This window comes from Chelon labrosus, assembly GCF_963514085.1.
Source record: "Chelon labrosus genome assembly, chromosome: 21".
NCBI classification, from domain to species: domain Eukaryota; kingdom Metazoa; phylum Chordata; class Actinopteri; order Mugiliformes; family Mugilidae; genus Chelon; species Chelon labrosus.
Window position 1 is genome coordinate 16,206,083 of NC_140354.1, and position 17,929 is coordinate 16,224,011.

Consider the following 17,929-nt stretch of genomic DNA (forward strand, 5'->3'; position numbering starts at 1 on the left):
GAGCTTGCATCACGCAACGCGTCCTTCCGGTCCTCTGATTGGCTGAGCGTAAAGAGCGAGCGTTGCCATTGGTTAGAGAGGCTCACCGGGGGCGTGTCAACATTGTGGAGGTGGGGCTAGTGAGCACTGGTGGCGCGAAAAAGACAACGAGGGGAGGGGAGGAAGAGGCATGGGTGCCACAAAGATGAAACGTTTAAATAGTCGGTGTAGTTTTTTTTTAAGTCAAAAGTAAAGTTTAAAGTCTTCTAAGTTTATTTTTCTTATGTAAAATGACAAAGGTCACATAAATAAGTTCAGTTATCTTTTTACAAAAGTCTTATACTGCATCTACTCCACTTTCATCTTTGTAAAATCCAGTGTATGCAAATGTTTCTCATTTTGAAAGTTACACTAATGTATGTGAAAGCACATTTCTGCCAACAAGATGAAGAAAGATCCTGTGAGCGACATTATAGTGAGAAATCTTCTTAAAGTAGTGAGGAATATTCTCGAAGAATGACTTGGTATCTCAAAAATTTGACATATTATCTCAAGGTTTTGACATGGCATCTCTAAATAATGAGTTAGTATCTCAAAATTTTGACATGGTATTTCAAAATAATGACCTAGCTTCTCAGGATAATGACTCATATCTCAAAATAAAGACTTTGTATCTCAGGTTTTGACATAGTATCTCAAAATTAGTTAGTATGTCAAAATAGTGACATAGTATCTCAAAACAATGAGTTAGTATATCAAAATAGTGAGATAGTATCGCAAAATAATGAGTCAGAATATCAAAATAATAAGTTAGTATATCACAATAGTGACATAGTATCTCAAAATAAAGACATATTTCGATATAATGACTTAGTATCTCAGAATAATGACATCGTATCCCAAACATTTGACATAACATCTCAAGATTTGGACATAGCATCCAAATTTTTGGCACAATATCTCAAAAAAGTGACTTAGCATCCCCAAAAATTGACAGCGTCTCTAAATAATGGCTTGGTATTGTACATTTTTTTGACATAGTATCTCAAAATGATGATATATCTTAAAATAACGACTTGGAACCTTGCAGATTTGGTTTCTCATGTACGGAAAACTTTTCATTATATTGAGATACTAAGTTGCAATGTTTTACATAGTAATCATTGTGAGAACATTTTTCAGAATAGTGACTGTAGTGCGACCACTACTGGCCAGGTTTCCAAACTAGCTGCGATGCCACAAACTTGTGTTGTCACGTATTAAAATTTGATTTCAGGTGAGTTCTTTCAGAAGATGAATATGAAACCAACCATAAAAATCTCTCACTAATAGGCAAAACCCAGAAACCCAATTCTTAATTTAAGGAGGAGTTTAATGTGTGCAGCATCACTAAACATGTCACTGTTATCCTCACAATCATTGTTAAAATCACATCTGTAGAATATTAGAATGGTCTAAACAGACTTATCTCTACTAGACGGATCTAAGAGCTCAATAGAAACATTTCAAGCCTAATAAACTGAGGCAAACACGGGTTTAAATAGCCCTTTTTGTTCTATTACGAACACCTACACTTTAAGTGCTTTATTTGGCTGAGCAAACGCAACAATAACATTCACCTCCTCTGACCTGCAAGTGTAACTGATAAATCCATCAATATCATTCATAAGTCTTTAGTAACAGGCAGCGTGATCTGAAAGGGAAAGCGGTTCTTGGACTCAGGAGATGACCCCGTGTTTTCTTCCCGTCTGGGTGAAAGCGTCGACACAACGGTCGATGTCTTCATCCGTGTGCGCAGCCGAAATCTGGACGCGGATTCTGGCTTTGCCCTTTGGTACGACTGGGTAGGAGAATCCAATCACATACACTCCTGTGGAGATAACAGAATCATTGAAACTGAAATATTCTCAGGATTTTAGGACATTTTTTTCCAGAATAAAACATGATCATAGTCTCACCGAGCTTCAGCATATCGTCGGACATCAGAGAGGCCAGCTTTGCGTCGCCGAGCATCACAGGACAGATGGGGTGAGCTGAGCCTGCGATAGTGAAGCCGGCCTCCGTCATCTTGTTCCTGAACCTAATTGGACAGCACAGAAATAAAAATTAAGTAAAATCCAGAACAGAATTTAAAATCCAAACTCATATCTTCAACTCATAAAAAAAACAAAACAAAAAAAAAAAACAGTCCTGCAGCTTTGGAGGAGTTTATATGACCCAACATTCCCACTGATAAGAAACTGGGTGTTTCTGATAACATAACACGGCAAAGACAGGAAGCCCCACCCGTCCTTGGAACAAACGCACCTCATGGTTTTGGCCGTCATGCTCTGCGCAATCTCATTGGAGGCGAGCAGCAGCTCCACTGCCTTGGTCGCGCAGCCCACCACGGGAGGAGGGAGGGAGTTGGAGAACAGGTAGGGCCGCGAGCGCTGCCTCAGCAGGTCAATGAGGGGCTTAGGACCAACTGTGTAGCCACCTGAAAGAAAAAAAAACGATTAAACTGTGAACAGCTACATCACATCTTGCGTATTAGTGTCACAGCTTGAAAGCAAGGATGTCAAACATACAGCCTGGGGACCAACCAGCCCGCCAGAGGGTCTAATCTTGCAAAGTGCGAAAATTAAAGTTGTCACGAAGTCCTAATTTGTCCACTAGGGGTCGCACTGTTTTAGTAAGAGTTTCTGACATAGTTGCAGACCCAGAACAAACCAGAAGATGGCAGCAATGTGCCAAAATTGCACTTATTTTTCTTAAGAAATTTGAGGTTGTTCATACTTTTATAACAGGCTTGTTCATTAAATGTAAACATTTTCATGATGTACTTACTACTTTTTTTGCACTAAACAAAGGGAAACATTTGGTGTTGTCGTTATTTATAGGTTTTTATGCTATTGTGATCCTGGTCCGTATCAATTGGTATCAAATTGGGCCGAATGTGGCCCCTGAACCAAACTAAGTTTGACACTCCTAGCTTAAATTGTGTATATAGAGAAGTGTAGCCAGACTGAATTCTTACCAGAATGTAAGTCTGTTAAAACACAATTTGGATTTAATTCACAGTGTGTTTCAACCAATACAGAGAAAAAAGGGGGATGGCGGGGAAAGTTGGTCTGGCTTCCAAGTTGGTGCTCTTGTGTTCAATCAACGCAGCTTTAAAGTTAGAACTGGATCCGATGGAGACATACCTGCTGCACCTCCCAGTGCTTTTCCCAGAGTGGAGTTCACAATATGAACTCTGTCCATGACTCCAAGCAGCTCGTCTGTTCCTCTGCAAATTAAAGGAAGCCGTAATACAGTTCTCATTAGTTATAGTTATACTAGAGAGCATTCATTTAAACTAGTGCACCTGACAGTCAAATGTAAAGCACGCAGCAATTTCGGTTAAATTAGCATCTTACCCACCTGCCCCGTTGCCCTAGGAAACCGGTGGCGTGACATTCGTCTATAAACACCATGGCTCCGTACTGTTCAGCCAGGTCACAGATTCCTGGTAAGGGAGCGACGTCTCCGTCCATCGAGAAGACTCCATCTGTCACTACCAGGCGCATGCGAGAAGACTGAGGAGGACATAACACAGCACTGATGATCAGTGATGTCCATCCTATTAAAGTCTAATCAATACTGTAACCCGCACCTGACCCTGTCACACCAGGGATATGGAATGAATGCACCACTGACCTGGCCTTTGTCAATTTTTATGGTTCCTACACAAGTAAATCTGGGTCCAAACATACCTGAGCTTCTTTGAGCTTCTGCTCCAGGTCACCGAGGTCCATGTGTTTGTAGCGCATCCTCTTCGCTCGACAAAGGCGGATCCCATCAATGATGGAGGCGTGGTTTAGCTCGTCAGACAGCACCGCGTCCTCTGGACCCAACAGCACCTATAGGTGGAGGAATTTGATGTTTTACCAAATATATCAGCCCCGATCAATCATATCTGATTAGAGATTACAGTTTTCAACCGTTTACATGGATGCTAACTGAAATGATCTGATCAAATTGTGTCATACTTCAAAAAGTCCAGCATTGGCATCGAAGCAGCTGGCGTACAGGATGCAGTCCTCCCTCTCGTGAAACTCTGCCAGCTTCTGCTCCAGGTTTTTATGCAGATCCTGCAAATCACACGTAGAAAAACCTAAATTAACGAATCGGTTTCAAGCACGTTATCCGTGTGTCAACAAGATGATGATGGTGGTCCATTACTTGTGTCCCGCAGATGAATCGGACAGAGCTCAATCCAGCACCGTAGGTCTTGAGAGCGTCGATGCCCGCCTGCACCACCTCCGGATGACTGGACAGTCCGAGGTAGTTGTTGGCGCAGAAATTCAATATGCCTGAGAGAAAGATGGGATGAGAGGATGAATGAAGTAAAATGCGACCAGGTCTTTACCCTCTCACAACCTCCTTTGACAATCCAGTCTAGTCTGAGTTTTGTGGATTTGGAGAAGGTTTATGATCATGTTCTGGAACTCTGTGGGGAGTGTTAAGGGAGTATCGGGTCATGGGGCCATTGCTGTGTACCAGCCAATCCTTGCATAACCTAGTGTGTCCATCAGCACTAAAGGTTAATTTAATTTGGGTACTATTACTAGAGTAATCCACAACCCTAGGGTTAGGGTTAGGGTTACATGCACATGCACCTCCCCGGTGATATATAACTACGTGAGTTTCTGCCCCAAGCAAAGGAGTTCAAGTATCTTTTGGGGTGTTGTTCACATGTGATGGTACAATGGAACAGGAGTTGGGGAGGCAATTTGGTGCGGCGGCTGCAGTAACGCGAGTGCTGTATCAAACTAGAGCTGAACGATAAGGCAAAGCTTTCGATGTACCGGTCGGTCTACGTTCCAACCCTAAACCTATAGTCATGAACTTTGGGTAGTGACTGAAAGAATGGCATCACAGATACAAGCAATTAGGTTCCTTCGTTGGGCGGCAGAGGGAACTTGGGGTGGTTCAAATATCTGGTGAGGATGCTTGCTGGACGTTTCCTTTAGGAGATTTAGTGGGCACGGCCAGCTGGGTACACCGGGAATTCACTGTTGGGGGTTTATATGTCTCGTATAAGGCTGCAACAACTCATCGTTATGACGTCAGAACCCCTAAAGAAGAAGAGGAAGATGTGGTGGCGCACTTGAAGGGGAATTATCGTTTTTTACAACCTGGACCTTATTTCTGGCATAAAATACAAGCAAAGTGCACATCAGTTTACTCACCCATATAACTTTGGTGTCATTTGGAGTCATTTGGACGAAATTTAGATCCGCATATATCCATATAATGGGAGTGACTGGGGCACCGAAACGCAGCCTCTAAATAACGTATTATCTGCCGCGAAACTCATTCATTTCACCAATATTTTGTTATGATATGCTAGTACTATTCCCCTTTGAGTCTGGAGTTACCTGTTATCATCATCCGGGGTCTGTAGATTGACCTACTAACCTCTGACCTGGATGATGTCATCTCTGAGCTGGAGGGGTATGTGCTACGTGTAATTTGCTACTGCTAGATTTTTGCAACATGGCTGAATATTTTTCCGATTCTGAGGTTGTGGACGACGACTTTATTTATGATGGACGTCCTTACCATTTTGAGCCAGAGTATACGGATGAGGAGCTCGTTGAAAGGAGGATGCGGAGGCAGAGAGAGGAACAGCTGGCCAAAGAACAACAAACAGCTGCACGTCCGCGAATAGATAACAGGTAACTCTGGACTCAACAGGGAATAACACTAGGGTATCATAACAAAATATTGGTGAAATGAAGGAGTTTCGCGGCAGATAATGCGTTATTTAGAGGCTGCGTTTCGGTGCCCCAGTCACTCCCACTATATGGATATACGCAGATCTAAATATCGTCCGAATGACTCCAAATGACACCAAAGATATGTGGGTGAGTAAAAGATTACATTTTATGCCAGAAATAAGGTCCAGGTTGTAAAAAAAACAGTAATTCCCCTTTAATAAAATTCAAACTACTCCCAACTGTAGCAGGTGGTGGTTGGATAGTTGGTGGTCAGAGCCTGGGAGTCGTCGTTGGGTCCTTATCAGAGACTCGAGAGCAGATGCTAATCACTGGTATGACAGCGCTGCTTTCCAGTTCGTTCACAAGTTGTAAACGAATTCCGCACATATAGACCTATGAAATGAAAACACTGCAGATCTTCAGTCAGTGTTAATGACTTCAAGTGGGTGGAAGCAACGTTTAGCATGTGTGGAAGAGTATCATTTGGTAAAACGTGAAGTTTGAAATGGGTCTTTCATTCATATTTCATTACGTCTGAATAAAAATAATAATTAACTGTTGCATGCAGCTTTAATCTTATCTAGTCTGGCCAGGTAGAGCTAGAATGTGTTGCCAGGACAAATGCTGCCAGGTTTTTTCACCCCCCTCTTTCTTTTTTTGGCAAAAGGCAGAACAATAAAAAAAGTGAACAAAGACACGTCCACAAAAGACAAAAAACAACAACAATGCACTGGACATGCACATGCAGATGAATTCACTTTCACACACAGTCAGGGGTCATGGCCCGGAGCCAGCAGCCATTCATAAATCAGCAGAGTCAATCTTTGGCTCAAGTTCATGCTGAAATGTAAATACTGATCTGCATTTTGCTGGCAGAACAGGAAACAAGGCAGGGACTGGCTGCTTCTGTGCACTTTGTAGTGAGATTATGTATAGTTTTAATGTTTAAAGCTGCTTAGTTTTGATTTTATAACACAGTTTTAATGCAAATTGTTGCATCATGTTATGTAGTGTGTTTGTTTATGTTATTTGTGGGTACGGATCCCTACTTCAATGTACAGAAACAGTAGCTACTGTTGTGCAAACCCCTCTATGTCGTGGTGCGTTTAATGACATCTTGCAGTGTCTTAAATTACCAGCTGTCCCTATAAACTACTGTCGCTTACTGCCACGGCTGCCGTCCACGTTGATGTGGGGACCCTGCTTGGAGATGATGATCCTCTCCCCTTTCCACGTCCCCGCGGCTCGGATCGATTCGAGCTCGTCCTCCAGCACCGCTCTGGCGTCGGCGACGGCGGCGTAGCTCCTGCTCGGGCACCGCAGCACGCGCCGAAGCGGTTGCGCCAAACTCCGGGCAGCTTTTCCGAGAGACATGTCCGAGGAAATGTGAACGCGTTGTAAAACGTGTCAAACGTTGCCCCTCAGCAAAAGATTGTAAAAGACCTGGCGTGGTTGCGTCACTCTAAAAGAGTTGGGAGGCGTATATGTGGCGGACCAATCAGAGGACAAGGCAGTGGGACACGACCAGCGCGTCGTCCAATCAAAATTTAGAGAGCACTTCCGCATTGAGTCAGCGCTAGCGTGGTAACGGAGAACACAAAACACAGTGTTTGACTTAATTTTAGCAATATTTCACACATTAAAACAACTTATTATATCTTTTATTGTTAGTAAATCATAATAATAGAGTATTTTACAACTTGAAAACACACACAGGCCCAAACACTGATGGAAAGTACTGTATTTAAGTACATTTCCAGGTACTTATGCTGGACTATTTCCATTTTATGCAATTTACTTCCACTCAACTATATTTCAGAGGGACATATTATAATTTCATCTTGTAATTTCATATTAAAACCAAAGCAGAATATAGCAAGCTTTGAAAATACTAAGATTAGATTAAACTTTATTGACATTGTATATCTAACCAGAGGTGCAAATAGAAGTAGGTGCAAAATTAACCCAATAATAGGGCACAGACTATGACTATTCTATTGCAAAGAGCTTCCACGGGTAGTTTCTGTTAGTCAGTAACACCTCCAACAAATAATGTTTATTTCCCCCCCTTTTAAATTCTGGATTCATTTCAGTAAATGTTCAGATAATCCAAAAAAAAACACCAAAAACACTGAGAAAAAAAAAAAGAAATGCTTGCTGCTTTGCTGCTAATATTAATGTGCTTTTACTTAATCGGGGTTTAGGTACTTTCACATTGGTATTTTTACTTATAAGTAAACAAATTTTGGATAAAATTACAACACGCATAAAGATGAAATTTCTCCCGATTAGACTTGACTATAAATCTTACTTGCTTTATGACTAAATCTACTGTCGGTAACTTAAAACCTGCAAAGTAGTCCATTCTAAATATACTCTAAGCTAAACTGAATGCACTTACAAGGTGAGACATGTTCAGGATCAAAGTCAAGGGTCAAATCTGTTATGATGTAAGTTCTGAGCTGGAACTACATCCTGTCTCTCTGCTACTTCCTGTCAAATAAAGACATAAAAACACCCACAAAAAAAGTAAAAGGAAAACTTAATGCACCTTGAAATAAGAAGGAAAACATACAGTTAATAGTTTTAGTTTATTATATGACAGCAGTCTGTCATCATTTCCTCTTAAACTTCAAGTAAAACATCTTCATAGGGAAAATTTGGATGTAAAAAAAACACGTCTTCAACATCCGACAGCACGTGAAGCCTCAAACCATTACAGTATATTATAGCTGAGCTTCTCTTACAATGTTACAGTGTTTGCTTATGTGACAGCAGCAGTTTCCTGTAAACCATCCAGTTTAACAATATATATATATATATTTAACAGCAATATAATACAGTTTTTTCCTCTCCTTCATCAGCAGGAATGTGACCATATAAAATGTGCAAACGTTTGCTCAAGACAAACCCTCATCACAAGTAAAAACCTCTGTCCTTTGTCACAAAGCATAATTTTTTATCGGTTAAAAACAGGTTTGCCCTTCAGCAAAACAGCAGACGACACATTTTTGACGTCCTTCCTTCAAACGCGGGACGCGGTTCCCACGTCAAATGTTCCATTCAACCACTGATCAATGACAAATCTCCATTTTCCCGTGCAGGAGATTCATGAGTTAGTGTTAGTCTGGCGTGTTTCAGTGCGGGTTAAGACTCGGAGTGGTCTGCGTCTTGCGAGGACGCTCTCAGCGACGGCAGGCGCTCGGCTGCTTTTGCTCTTTCTGCCAAAAACTTGTCGAACTCTGCAGAGGAAGAGAAGCATGATTAGTAAAGTTACAATCTTGGATTTGTCGCAGACATCTTTCATGTTACATAAATAGTCCTTGAAGTAGTTAAACTGTATGAGGGACCATTTATCCATTATTAAAACCTCTGCTGCCACCTATGGGTGATTTGTAAAAAAAAATATTTAGCAGCTGACATGAGACCAGTAAAAATTATCTTGTCAAGAACCTTAAACTCTAGCAGGAGGTTAATTCAGTACAGATATTGAACTTAAAATAACAATTTAGGTGCTGCAGGTGGACATGACTGCAAAGTAAAATAACAGATAATAACAGCTGCTTCTTCATAACAGGAAATGTAAAGAGCCTCACCTTCACTGGTCACACCGTCAGAGTCCTCAAAGTCATCATACTGCAAAAAGAAAAGACAGATTTACATATTTTTATGATATTGTTGAAAGAAAAAACACGGTTAAAGGTTAATTTCAGACATCTGTGACACCAAGATGACTGTATCTTTGACTAATTTAAGGGCATCAGGTAGGTAACAGGCTTAAAAATGAACATCTGTCATTCAAGCCAATGCAGAACAAGTTTACACAATGCTGATCAGGCTAACCAGCATTAGCTAAATGTGTCTGAATTTTGCAGTATACATAAGTTTTAAATCTAGTGTCTGTGGCGACAGTTTATGGAAAACAGTAGTTTTGTGTTTTACGTCAACCGGCAATTATTGTTTGCTGAGTAGCTAGGCAATTAGGAGCAACCATGAATAGGGCAGTTACTAATGTAATGAATTCCTTAGTTACATAGAACTAAGGACACTGTTGCATGAAGAGTGTCGGTATACATTAAATGCACGTGTCAATAATGTTTGTGTAATTACTTTCTCTGCCAGAGGATGGTGCATTTAAACTTTTACTACAAGGGGGTTTGCGTGAAAATACTGTCCAAGTATCACTTTAGATTTACAGAATAGGATGTAATTATGGTTGTTCAGTACTGTAAGTGAACACCGACAAACTCAAGCTAACTTTAAAAAGGCATTTAACACAATATTTTAAAAGTTTGAAGCAATGGACAATCAATTAGGTAGAGTCAGGTCTTAGGGAACAAAAAGATGACTGAGCCTATCGTCAAATGATGCAACGATATAAAAGTTCTTGTATTTACAGTATTTGTAACCGGGTGTCTGTGGAAACATTTCCGGCAAATTCATAAGCCCTAACCCTGCCAGAGACAGTAGGCGGAGCTAATGTTCTGTTGCTTGTACCTTTGAGAAGTCGGGTTAGAAAACACATCTGCAATTACTATTTGTTGCCATAGGGGGCGCCAAAGAGAATGAAACGGAGACCAAAATGATCCAGAGTCAGAAATGCTAGCACATTTGAGAGTGCAGCATGTTTTAAAAAAACATGCATCGACATGGTTAATATGCAGACACGTGCGCAATCAGTCCACACAAGATATATTTACTCTCTTGATTAAACTTAAAGTAATACAGCCTCATACCTCATCATCCAATGCAAGCCACTTCTCGATATCATCCATCACAGTGGACTGGTTGATAGGAATCTAACAAAGAAAACAGAACAGGTTGGTTGGTGTAGGTATATATGGAGAAAAAAAAACATAGTAGTAGAGCTACCAAACCACCAAACGGAAGAAAAAAAACCACATCCATACACATAAATGAAGAGGATTTCAGGAATGACAACAATGTGGCTTAATATGACAGTGCAAACCAAACATTGTCATGCTCTTCAACTCCAAAACCAACATGCAAATCACCACTTCAGCTCAAGACCTGAACCACCAAAACCCATAGAGTGATCTAAACAAAAAGCAATCCAGACCACAGCAAAAGTAAATTGCAACCTGATGACAAAATCAAGAGACAATGAGGTGTGGAAGGGTGAAATCAGTGTGAAGCTGACACATTTTTTAGACTGAGACCCACCATTCCCCTTTTAATCATCCAATCTAATTTTGGTGAGGAGCTGTGGGATGAGGCTGGACTGTCATCCTTTATGCACAGATAGAGAGTTCATTTAAGAGGAAAAGAGTTACAGTGAGAAAGCATTCATACAAACGAACTGATTTCATGTACAGTACCGTGAATATGTTAACCCTATAATCATTTGCAAACAAAAACCTCAGACTTTAACTTAGGAGTGGTGTTTTTTGAGCTTCTTAAGCCTTGAGATTTCTGGTGTTTCCAAAGGTCACAGGACAAATAAGGAGAAATTGAATCATGGCAGCTGATGAAATCTGTGACTAAACCTGTTAAAACTGTACATAACTTAAATTACATGGCATCCTTGCTTACCGCTCCAGTATTTTGTAGTGTGCCGTCCTGAGATTGAGCCAGGCCGTCCACTGCAGCATCAGTCTGATCACTGAAACACAAGAGTCATGTATGTTTTAACTATTTAGTAGTATTTTGTATTTTCCATTACTTTTAGCTAGCTATTTCAACTGTTAATCCTTTACTTTTGGCTAGCTATTTTGAGCCTTAACAACTATTTCAGCTGCTTGTTAAGTTTAGCTAACTATTGCAACTAGTTATCCTTTACTTTCAGCAAACTATTTTTTCTGTCAACTTTTAGCTAGCTATTTCTAACTAGCTAGCTAACGTTTATTTGATACTTTTAGCTAACTGCTAACTATTTTGACTGTCTACTACTTTTAGCTAACTATTTCAAATGTTTATTCATGACTTTTAGTTTACTATTTACACTGCTCGTTACTTTTAGCTAACTACTTCAACTGTTACGTTAGTTAACTGTTTCAACTTTTAATGCTTTAAGCTAACTATTACGACCGAACAGTAGCCTACTTTTAGCTAACTATTTCAATTGCTCGTTACTTTTAGCTCACTATTTTGACTGTCTACTACTTTTAGCTAACTATTTCAAATGTTTATTACTTTTAGCTAAAGATTTTGCATGTTCATTGCAGTTTGCAAACTATTTTGAATGCTTATTCATCAGCTTACTATTCCGCCTTTTCATTACGTTTAGCAAACAATTTCATCAGGAAGATGAAATCCTCGACCTGTCCTCTGGACCCTCTCCCAACCTCCCTGGTGAAAACCCATATCACTGTCCTAACCCCCCTGATCACCGCTATTATAAATCATTCCCTCCAAACTGGTCACGTTCCCCCTGCCTTAAAAAATGCCATAATCAGACCATTACTCAAAAAACCCACTCTTGATCCGGACGTCCTATCCAACTATAGGCCCATTTCTAATCTCCCCTTCATATCGAAAGTACTTGAGAAAGCAGTTGCCACCCACCTTCTGGACCACCTCAAACATAATAACCTTTTTGAAAAATTCCAGTCCGGTTTCCGCTCCGCTCACAGCACAGAGACCGCCCTCGTCAGAGTCACAAACGACCTCCTCATGTCATCTGATGGTGGCTCTCCCTCCCTCCTCATCCTCCTGGATCTTTCTGCTGCTTTTGACACTGTCGACCATGGCATTCTTTTAAACCGGCTCCACCTCACCACTGGACTCAATGACACTGCTCTCAGTTGGTTCAAGTCATACCTCACAAACCGGACAGAATACATCTCCCTGGGTCACTCCAAATCACATCCACACACAGTCACCTGCGGTGTCCCCCAGGGATCAGTCCTTGGCCCCATCCTCTTCATCCTCTACCTCACCCCCCTTGGCCAAATCATCAGCCGTCACAAAATTTCATTCCACTGCTATGCTGATGACACGCAGCTTTATGTAAATGCCACAGCTGCAACCCCATCCTCACTATCATCCCCATCAAAACTCACCTCCTGCCTGGAGGAGATAAAGTCATGGATGGAGCACAATTTCCTCCAACTAAACAGCTCCAAAACCGAAGCCATACTGATTGGCACCCCTCACCAGACCAAATCATCATCCATAACCAGCATCACCTTCTCTGGCGCCAACATCCCCCTTTCATCAACAGTCACTAATCTTGGTGTAAAAATGGACTCTCAACTCACGTTTGAAGCCCATATAAATCACCTCTGCAAGACCTCCTTCTACCACCTCCGTAACATTTCCAAACTCCGCCCCATTCTCTCCCTCTCAGATGCTGAAAAGCTGGTTCATGCTTTTGTCTCCTCCAGACTGGACTACTGTAACGCACTTCTCATCGGGATTCCTAGCAAGAGTCTGCAGAGGCTTCAGTACATCCAAAACTCTGCAGCTAGGATCCTGATGAGAGTGCGGAAACATGAGCACATTACCCCCATTCTCCACTCACTCCACTGGCTTCCTGTCTCCACCAGGATTGAGTACAAAGTTTCCCTCCTCACTCACCAATGCATCCATGGACACGCACCCCCCTATCTCAAAGAAATCATCAATCCACAAAACACAACACGCTCCCTCCGCTCCACTCAATCAAACCTCCTCCACATACCCAGAACCAGACGGAGGACCATGGGAGATAGGGCCTTCTGTGCTGCTGCCCCACGTCTGTGGAATGCCCTCCCTGACACCTTGAGGGCACCACAATCCACTGACTGTTTTAAAAAAGGTCTTAAGACATTTCTTTTTAGCAAAGCTTTTGGTCCCCTTTAGATGTTTTTTCTTTTTTAAAACCTTTTCTTCTTCTTTTTAACCTGTAGCACTTTGAGATATTTGATGTAAAGTGCTTTATAAATAAAATTTATTATTATTATTATTATTATTAAATGTTTATCTATTAAGTGTTTAGCAAACAATTTTGAATGTTTATTATGTCAAAATAGTTTACTTTTAGCAAACTATTTTGACTGCTCATTATTTATAGCCAACTATTTAAAATGCTTATTATTACTTACTTTTATTATTACTTTTTGGCAGCTACAGAAACTGTCCCAGCTGTTGTCCTGTACACATTTGAGTTATTCTGTTAATGTCTTCAAGATCACAAATCAATTTTTGTACCTTGGCCTTTGTTGAGTAGAGTCACCGATTTTCTGTGATAACAAGTCATCTGATTCACTTGTACCTGCAAGAAGAACAGCAAAAAGCAACACATAAGAAGCAGTACGTACAGTTTATATAAAGGAATGTGCACAATTCCCTAATTTATCAATGACGTTTGAATAATAATGAGGCGGAAATTGTTGTAAACCGGAGAACTTACTTAGTTTTGCCATCTGACTGGACAAACTGTCGGCTTTTGACAAGCTGAGTGAGCTATCACTGGTAACTGATGCAAACCCTGATTGGCCGACAGACTCGGTTTTCAGATCAAGGTCTGCTAGGTTGACGTATGTGTGGCTCTGAAAGCAACACATTGAAAGTCTATAATTATCCATTTTACATATTTATGAGAGCTGAAGTATGGAACAACTCTTTTTCTTTACCTTTTGTGCTGTATTTTGACCATTTGTCAATCGTCTTTCAAACCTGTTAACAGAACAAAATCATCCAGTTTATTGCCTTATCTATTAATGCCCTCCTTATTTCGTTATTAAATAAGTTAATGTTATAATAATACCTGTGGTAGCGATTGAAGGCGGTGTTCATTTCATCGTTAGTCGCCAGTATCTCTTCGATCAGCTTCTCTTCGTTGAGCCTGGGGACGATCTTCACTATCCTGTCTTGCATTTCCTTACACACTGTGTATAACTGCTAATGACACAATCAGACAAAGAATGTGTGGGTGGGGTGGGGGGGGGATTGAAGGGGCCGATGCAACACAAAATGTATAAAGTACGAGATCAGTTAAGGGCCAAACAGGGTTACTCAACATGAACGGAAAGAAAATGAATTTCTTGCGACCGAAAGAACAGAGGACAATTCACAATACAAGTTTCGTTTTTAAAAATTGATTCTTTTTTTTTTTTTACCTCCAGCAGCTCCATGTCTGCTTGTTTTACCGTGACTGGATCCAGCTGACTCATCATGTCGGACATCATGGTGAGGTTGCTCCGCACCACTCCCAGTTCAATCTTCAGCTTTTTTACCTGGAATATCAACAGTACTTACTGAATAAACAGCTCTAGAGAAACTCCTCGAGGAAGACAAATATTGATTTCATGAGGACCGGACGTGAAAATGAGTTAAAAACATAAAGACACAGAAAGGAGTCGTGAGAAAGACCAGTGAGTAACAGGAGTGCAGTGAAATTTAAATATTAATATATCCCTTTTTAGTCCCATCACCTGGCTGGGAGTGAAGGCATTGCTTCCCTCAAGAGCGAGTTTTAGCTCAGAAGTCTGAGATGGGATGAGCGGAGGTTTAGAGGATAGGACGGCAGCGGGAAGAGTAGTAACAGCAGGCCCATTCCCAGGCAAAGTCTGACAGGCAAAGGCATAAATAAGTGTGAGCAGAAAGAAAAAATACCACACGTGTTAAGCAGCACAAAAGTGTTGGCGCTGAGACAAAGTGCCCTGCCCTCTTTGAACCTTTTTTGACGCTTGAACGGGTGAGTAACCATCAAGTTCAGTCATGGGAAACTCAAGTCCTTTCCTTCGCAAGTCTTCGTACACAGACACCACACCTGTCAGGTCTGGTGAGCTGCGGAATGCATCAGCCCACGCCTACACAAGAGAAAAACACAAATTACTACCAACAATGTGACAACAATGAGAAGGAATGCTAACCTATTGTTTTTGTTATGCATGTGCAGCCACTTCGCACGCTCTCGCCTGTATAATGCCGAGCACTCTGTCATGCAGGATTAACGGGGGGTTGTTCCTTGGAATGATCGACCGCACCAGAACTCCCTCGATGAAATCTCGCGTCGTCACCAAGATGTGAAACCTGTAGCCACAGTTCTTCACGCAGGTTTCCAAGACCTGCAATCAAACGGAGACACCGAGAATCAGAGACCTCACAGATTACACGCTACTGATGGGAACATTAAGAAAATCTGACACTCACAGTTAGCGCCAGCATAACCTCCTTGAAGTTCTTGTTCCCCACAATCCTCTTCTTTAAGGCTCGGACTGCATCTCTGGGTCTGTAATCAGAGAATTTCTAACGGTCAGAGGCATGCAGCTTCCAGAGGACAAGCTTGTTCCTGATGCAGACAGATAACACATAAACACACACCCTTCCTCTGAGCTGTTGATAATATCACAGATTTCCATGTTGAGTTCCCAGTCCTCAGATGGTAAGCTGGAGCCGGTCGCACGCTCTGTGAAAATGGAAGAATTGTATATCATGCATGTCTTTATAATTGTTAGTAAGATGTTTTTCTTTTAATTATTTATGAATATGACATGTTTCTAACAATACAATCATTTCTTTTTAAACATAACATTACAGAAATACTGTGTGATTTAGCTAACAGTAGCCACAGCACACAGTATTTTCCTTTAAGTTCAAACATTAAGTTTGTGTCCCACAGGGATCGATGCTGGGGCCCCCTGCTCTTTCTAATGATGTAACTTCCAAACTAATACAAACTGTAGTATCCAAATTTTACTACAGAAAACATTTAAATTTTAAATGCCAGTGACAGTTATCCATGCTCACAAGCAAACAAATGCCATTGGAGTCCTTCTCGGTAGTACGGCTTCCTATGTCCTTTCTAGGGCTGTAGATTTTTAAGATGCAGTAATTTAGTAATTACTAGAATGATTTTGCTTTTCAGTAACGTTCCTAACAGTTTAGCAATCATTTCTTTGTAAACATTACATTTCACAGTATTATTTTCTTTCTTTTAGCTCAAGCATTAAGTTTGCGATCATGTGGCGTCCCACAGGGATCAACATTGGGGCCCTTAGTGATTCCTATATGATACACAAAATCTGCACTTTCGAAATTTCGAAGTGTTGGAGTATTCTTTAAGAAAAGGTAATCGCAACCATGTAGTAACTGCTATAAAGCTTGTGTCTCATATTAACGTTTATGCGTGTTTTTGACAATAGAATAACAATTCTTCTGATTAAACATGGTAACAAGCTTATACATTTTAATGTAGCTTCTAATTTAATCTGCTGATGATCTATTTCCTTTAACGCTCTATTTCCATCAATCAATGAAACGTGTGCCGTCCCTGGATACATCCAAACCCGAATCAAATGTGGGTCAGGAGGATGTGGGCCACTTTAACGGACACCACAGCAGCCAATCAAATTCAACCAACCGGCCTCTTCCTCCCGCCTCTCTGCCAACTCATTGTGCGGTGGACGCGTCAATCAAACCTTAAGCCGTCGTTCTTCTAAATTTAACTTGATTTCTATATTGTAATGCATTCACACCACAAACGCTTTAACTAATCAGTAGTTGTCAATAAGAGGTGAATTAAAACCAGCTCGGCGGCAGGGATGTGATAGTTTGAGGCGCAGCGTCTGAGCAGAGGTGACTGAGCACCAGTGAAGCTTTTTTTTTTTTTTTTTTGCTTTTCGTTATTAATAATGCAATGATTTGTTGTGAACCAGCTCACCGATGCGCTGTCCCACCGGCGTGCTGAACGGGTTCCCCATTAAAAACTCCATGGTGAGGGCGGTGAGGGGAAGCGCCGACGTCCCCGGGCCGAGCCGTATCCAACAACAAGGCGCGCAGGATCCCGCAGACTGCAGCCTCTCCTCCGCACGGCCAAGTGGAGCAGTGGTTGAAATGCGTCACGCTTTAAAGGGAAAGGAGCCTGGAAATGATCCGAGGGTTAGTGTAACAATGTTAGTGTCACCACTGGCATTCCTCATGTCTGCACAATAAGATAACATGAAGATAACAATAAGACTTATTTTTGTAACCACAACAACAGTAGCCTAATTATTATTATCATTAAACGATAGTAATACTTATTTTTGCTGTGGGAACGCGTTTATTATTATTACTATTATTATTTTTATTATTATTATTGTTATTATTATTATTATTATTAATGAAAAGTCGACTTTAAAAATTCTGAAGACGTCCAACCCCTACTATTAACCATAAACCTCCATGCTTGTGTGGTTATCTGCCACATGGGTGCGCTGTTTGACTATAAAACCTGATGCTCTCTGGGAGGACCTCCTGTCAAGCCTTGATTGTCA

General features: G+C 41.1%; 2 protein-coding genes across 4 annotated transcripts; both read right to left on the reverse strand.

Moving 5' to 3' along the window:
* Positions 1–202: 202 nt before the first annotated feature.
* gcat (glycine C-acetyltransferase) lies at positions 203–7,378 on the reverse strand. Its single transcript, XM_084571377.1, has 9 exons — positions 6,893–7,378; positions 4,186–4,316; positions 3,993–4,094; positions 3,717–3,863; positions 3,385–3,539; positions 3,168–3,250; positions 2,287–2,458; positions 1,938–2,059; positions 203–1,849 (listed from the first exon to the last, which is right to left on the reverse strand). Exons 1-9 carry the CDS (start codon positions 7,098–7,100, stop codon positions 1,698–1,700), a joined length of 1,272 nt encoding a protein of 423 aa, XP_084427503.1. The 5' UTR covers positions 7,101–7,378; the 3' UTR covers positions 203–1,697.
* A 176-nt stretch (positions 7,379–7,554) lies between these two features.
* tom1 (target of myb1 membrane trafficking protein) lies at positions 7,555–17,658 on the reverse strand. 3 transcript variants are annotated; one of them, XM_084571375.1, is made up of 15 exons: positions 17,335–17,658; positions 15,996–16,080; positions 15,825–15,903; positions 15,590–15,739; positions 15,347–15,481; positions 14,789–14,905; positions 14,437–14,567; positions 14,303–14,345; positions 14,080–14,218; positions 13,878–13,941; positions 11,280–11,349; positions 10,911–10,976; positions 10,463–10,525; positions 9,323–9,362; positions 7,555–8,968 (listed from the first exon to the last, which is right to left on the reverse strand). In XM_084571375.1, exons 1-15 carry the CDS (start codon positions 17,384–17,386, stop codon positions 8,874–8,876), a joined length of 1,329 nt encoding a protein of 442 aa, XP_084427501.1. In that variant the 5' UTR covers positions 17,387–17,658; the 3' UTR covers positions 7,555–8,873. The 3 variants fall into 3 exon arrangements, with proteins under 3 accessions (XP_084427501.1, XP_084427500.1, XP_084427502.1); XM_084571374.1 differs by having other exon boundaries at positions 14,437–14,570; positions 17,335–17,656; XM_084571376.1 differs by lacking the exon at positions 10,911–10,976 and having other exon boundaries at positions 14,437–14,570; positions 17,335–17,654.
* Positions 17,659–17,929: the final 271 nt, after the last annotated feature.

Excerpts from the sequence above, each read along its gene's own strand:
- gcat (XM_084571377.1), bottom strand. The coding sequence starts at position 7,100 with ATGTCTCTCGGAAAAGCTGCCCGGAGTTTGGCGCAACCGCTTCGGCGC. Across the intron at positions 4,095-4,185 it reads GATTCATCTGCGGGACACAA|GATCTGCATAAAAACCTGGA; the intron begins GTAATGGACCAC and ends TGTGATTTGCAG. Across the intron at positions 3,540-3,716 it reads AGAAGCTCAAAGAAGCTCAG|TCTTCTCGCATGCGCCTGGT; the intron begins GTATGTTTGGAC and ends TGTCCTCCTCAG.
- tom1 (XM_084571374.1), bottom strand. The coding sequence starts at position 17,386 with ATGGAGTTTTTAATGGGGAACCCGTTCAGCACGCCGGTGGGACAGCGC. Across the intron at positions 14,219-14,302 it reads GTCAAAATACAGCACAAAAG|AGCCACACATACGTCAACCT; the intron begins GTAAAGAAAAAG and ends TGTTGCTTTCAG. Across the intron at positions 10,977-11,279 it reads CACTACAAAATACTGGAGCG|GATGACAGTCCAGCCTCATC; the intron begins GTAAGCAAGGAT and ends CTGTGCATAAAG.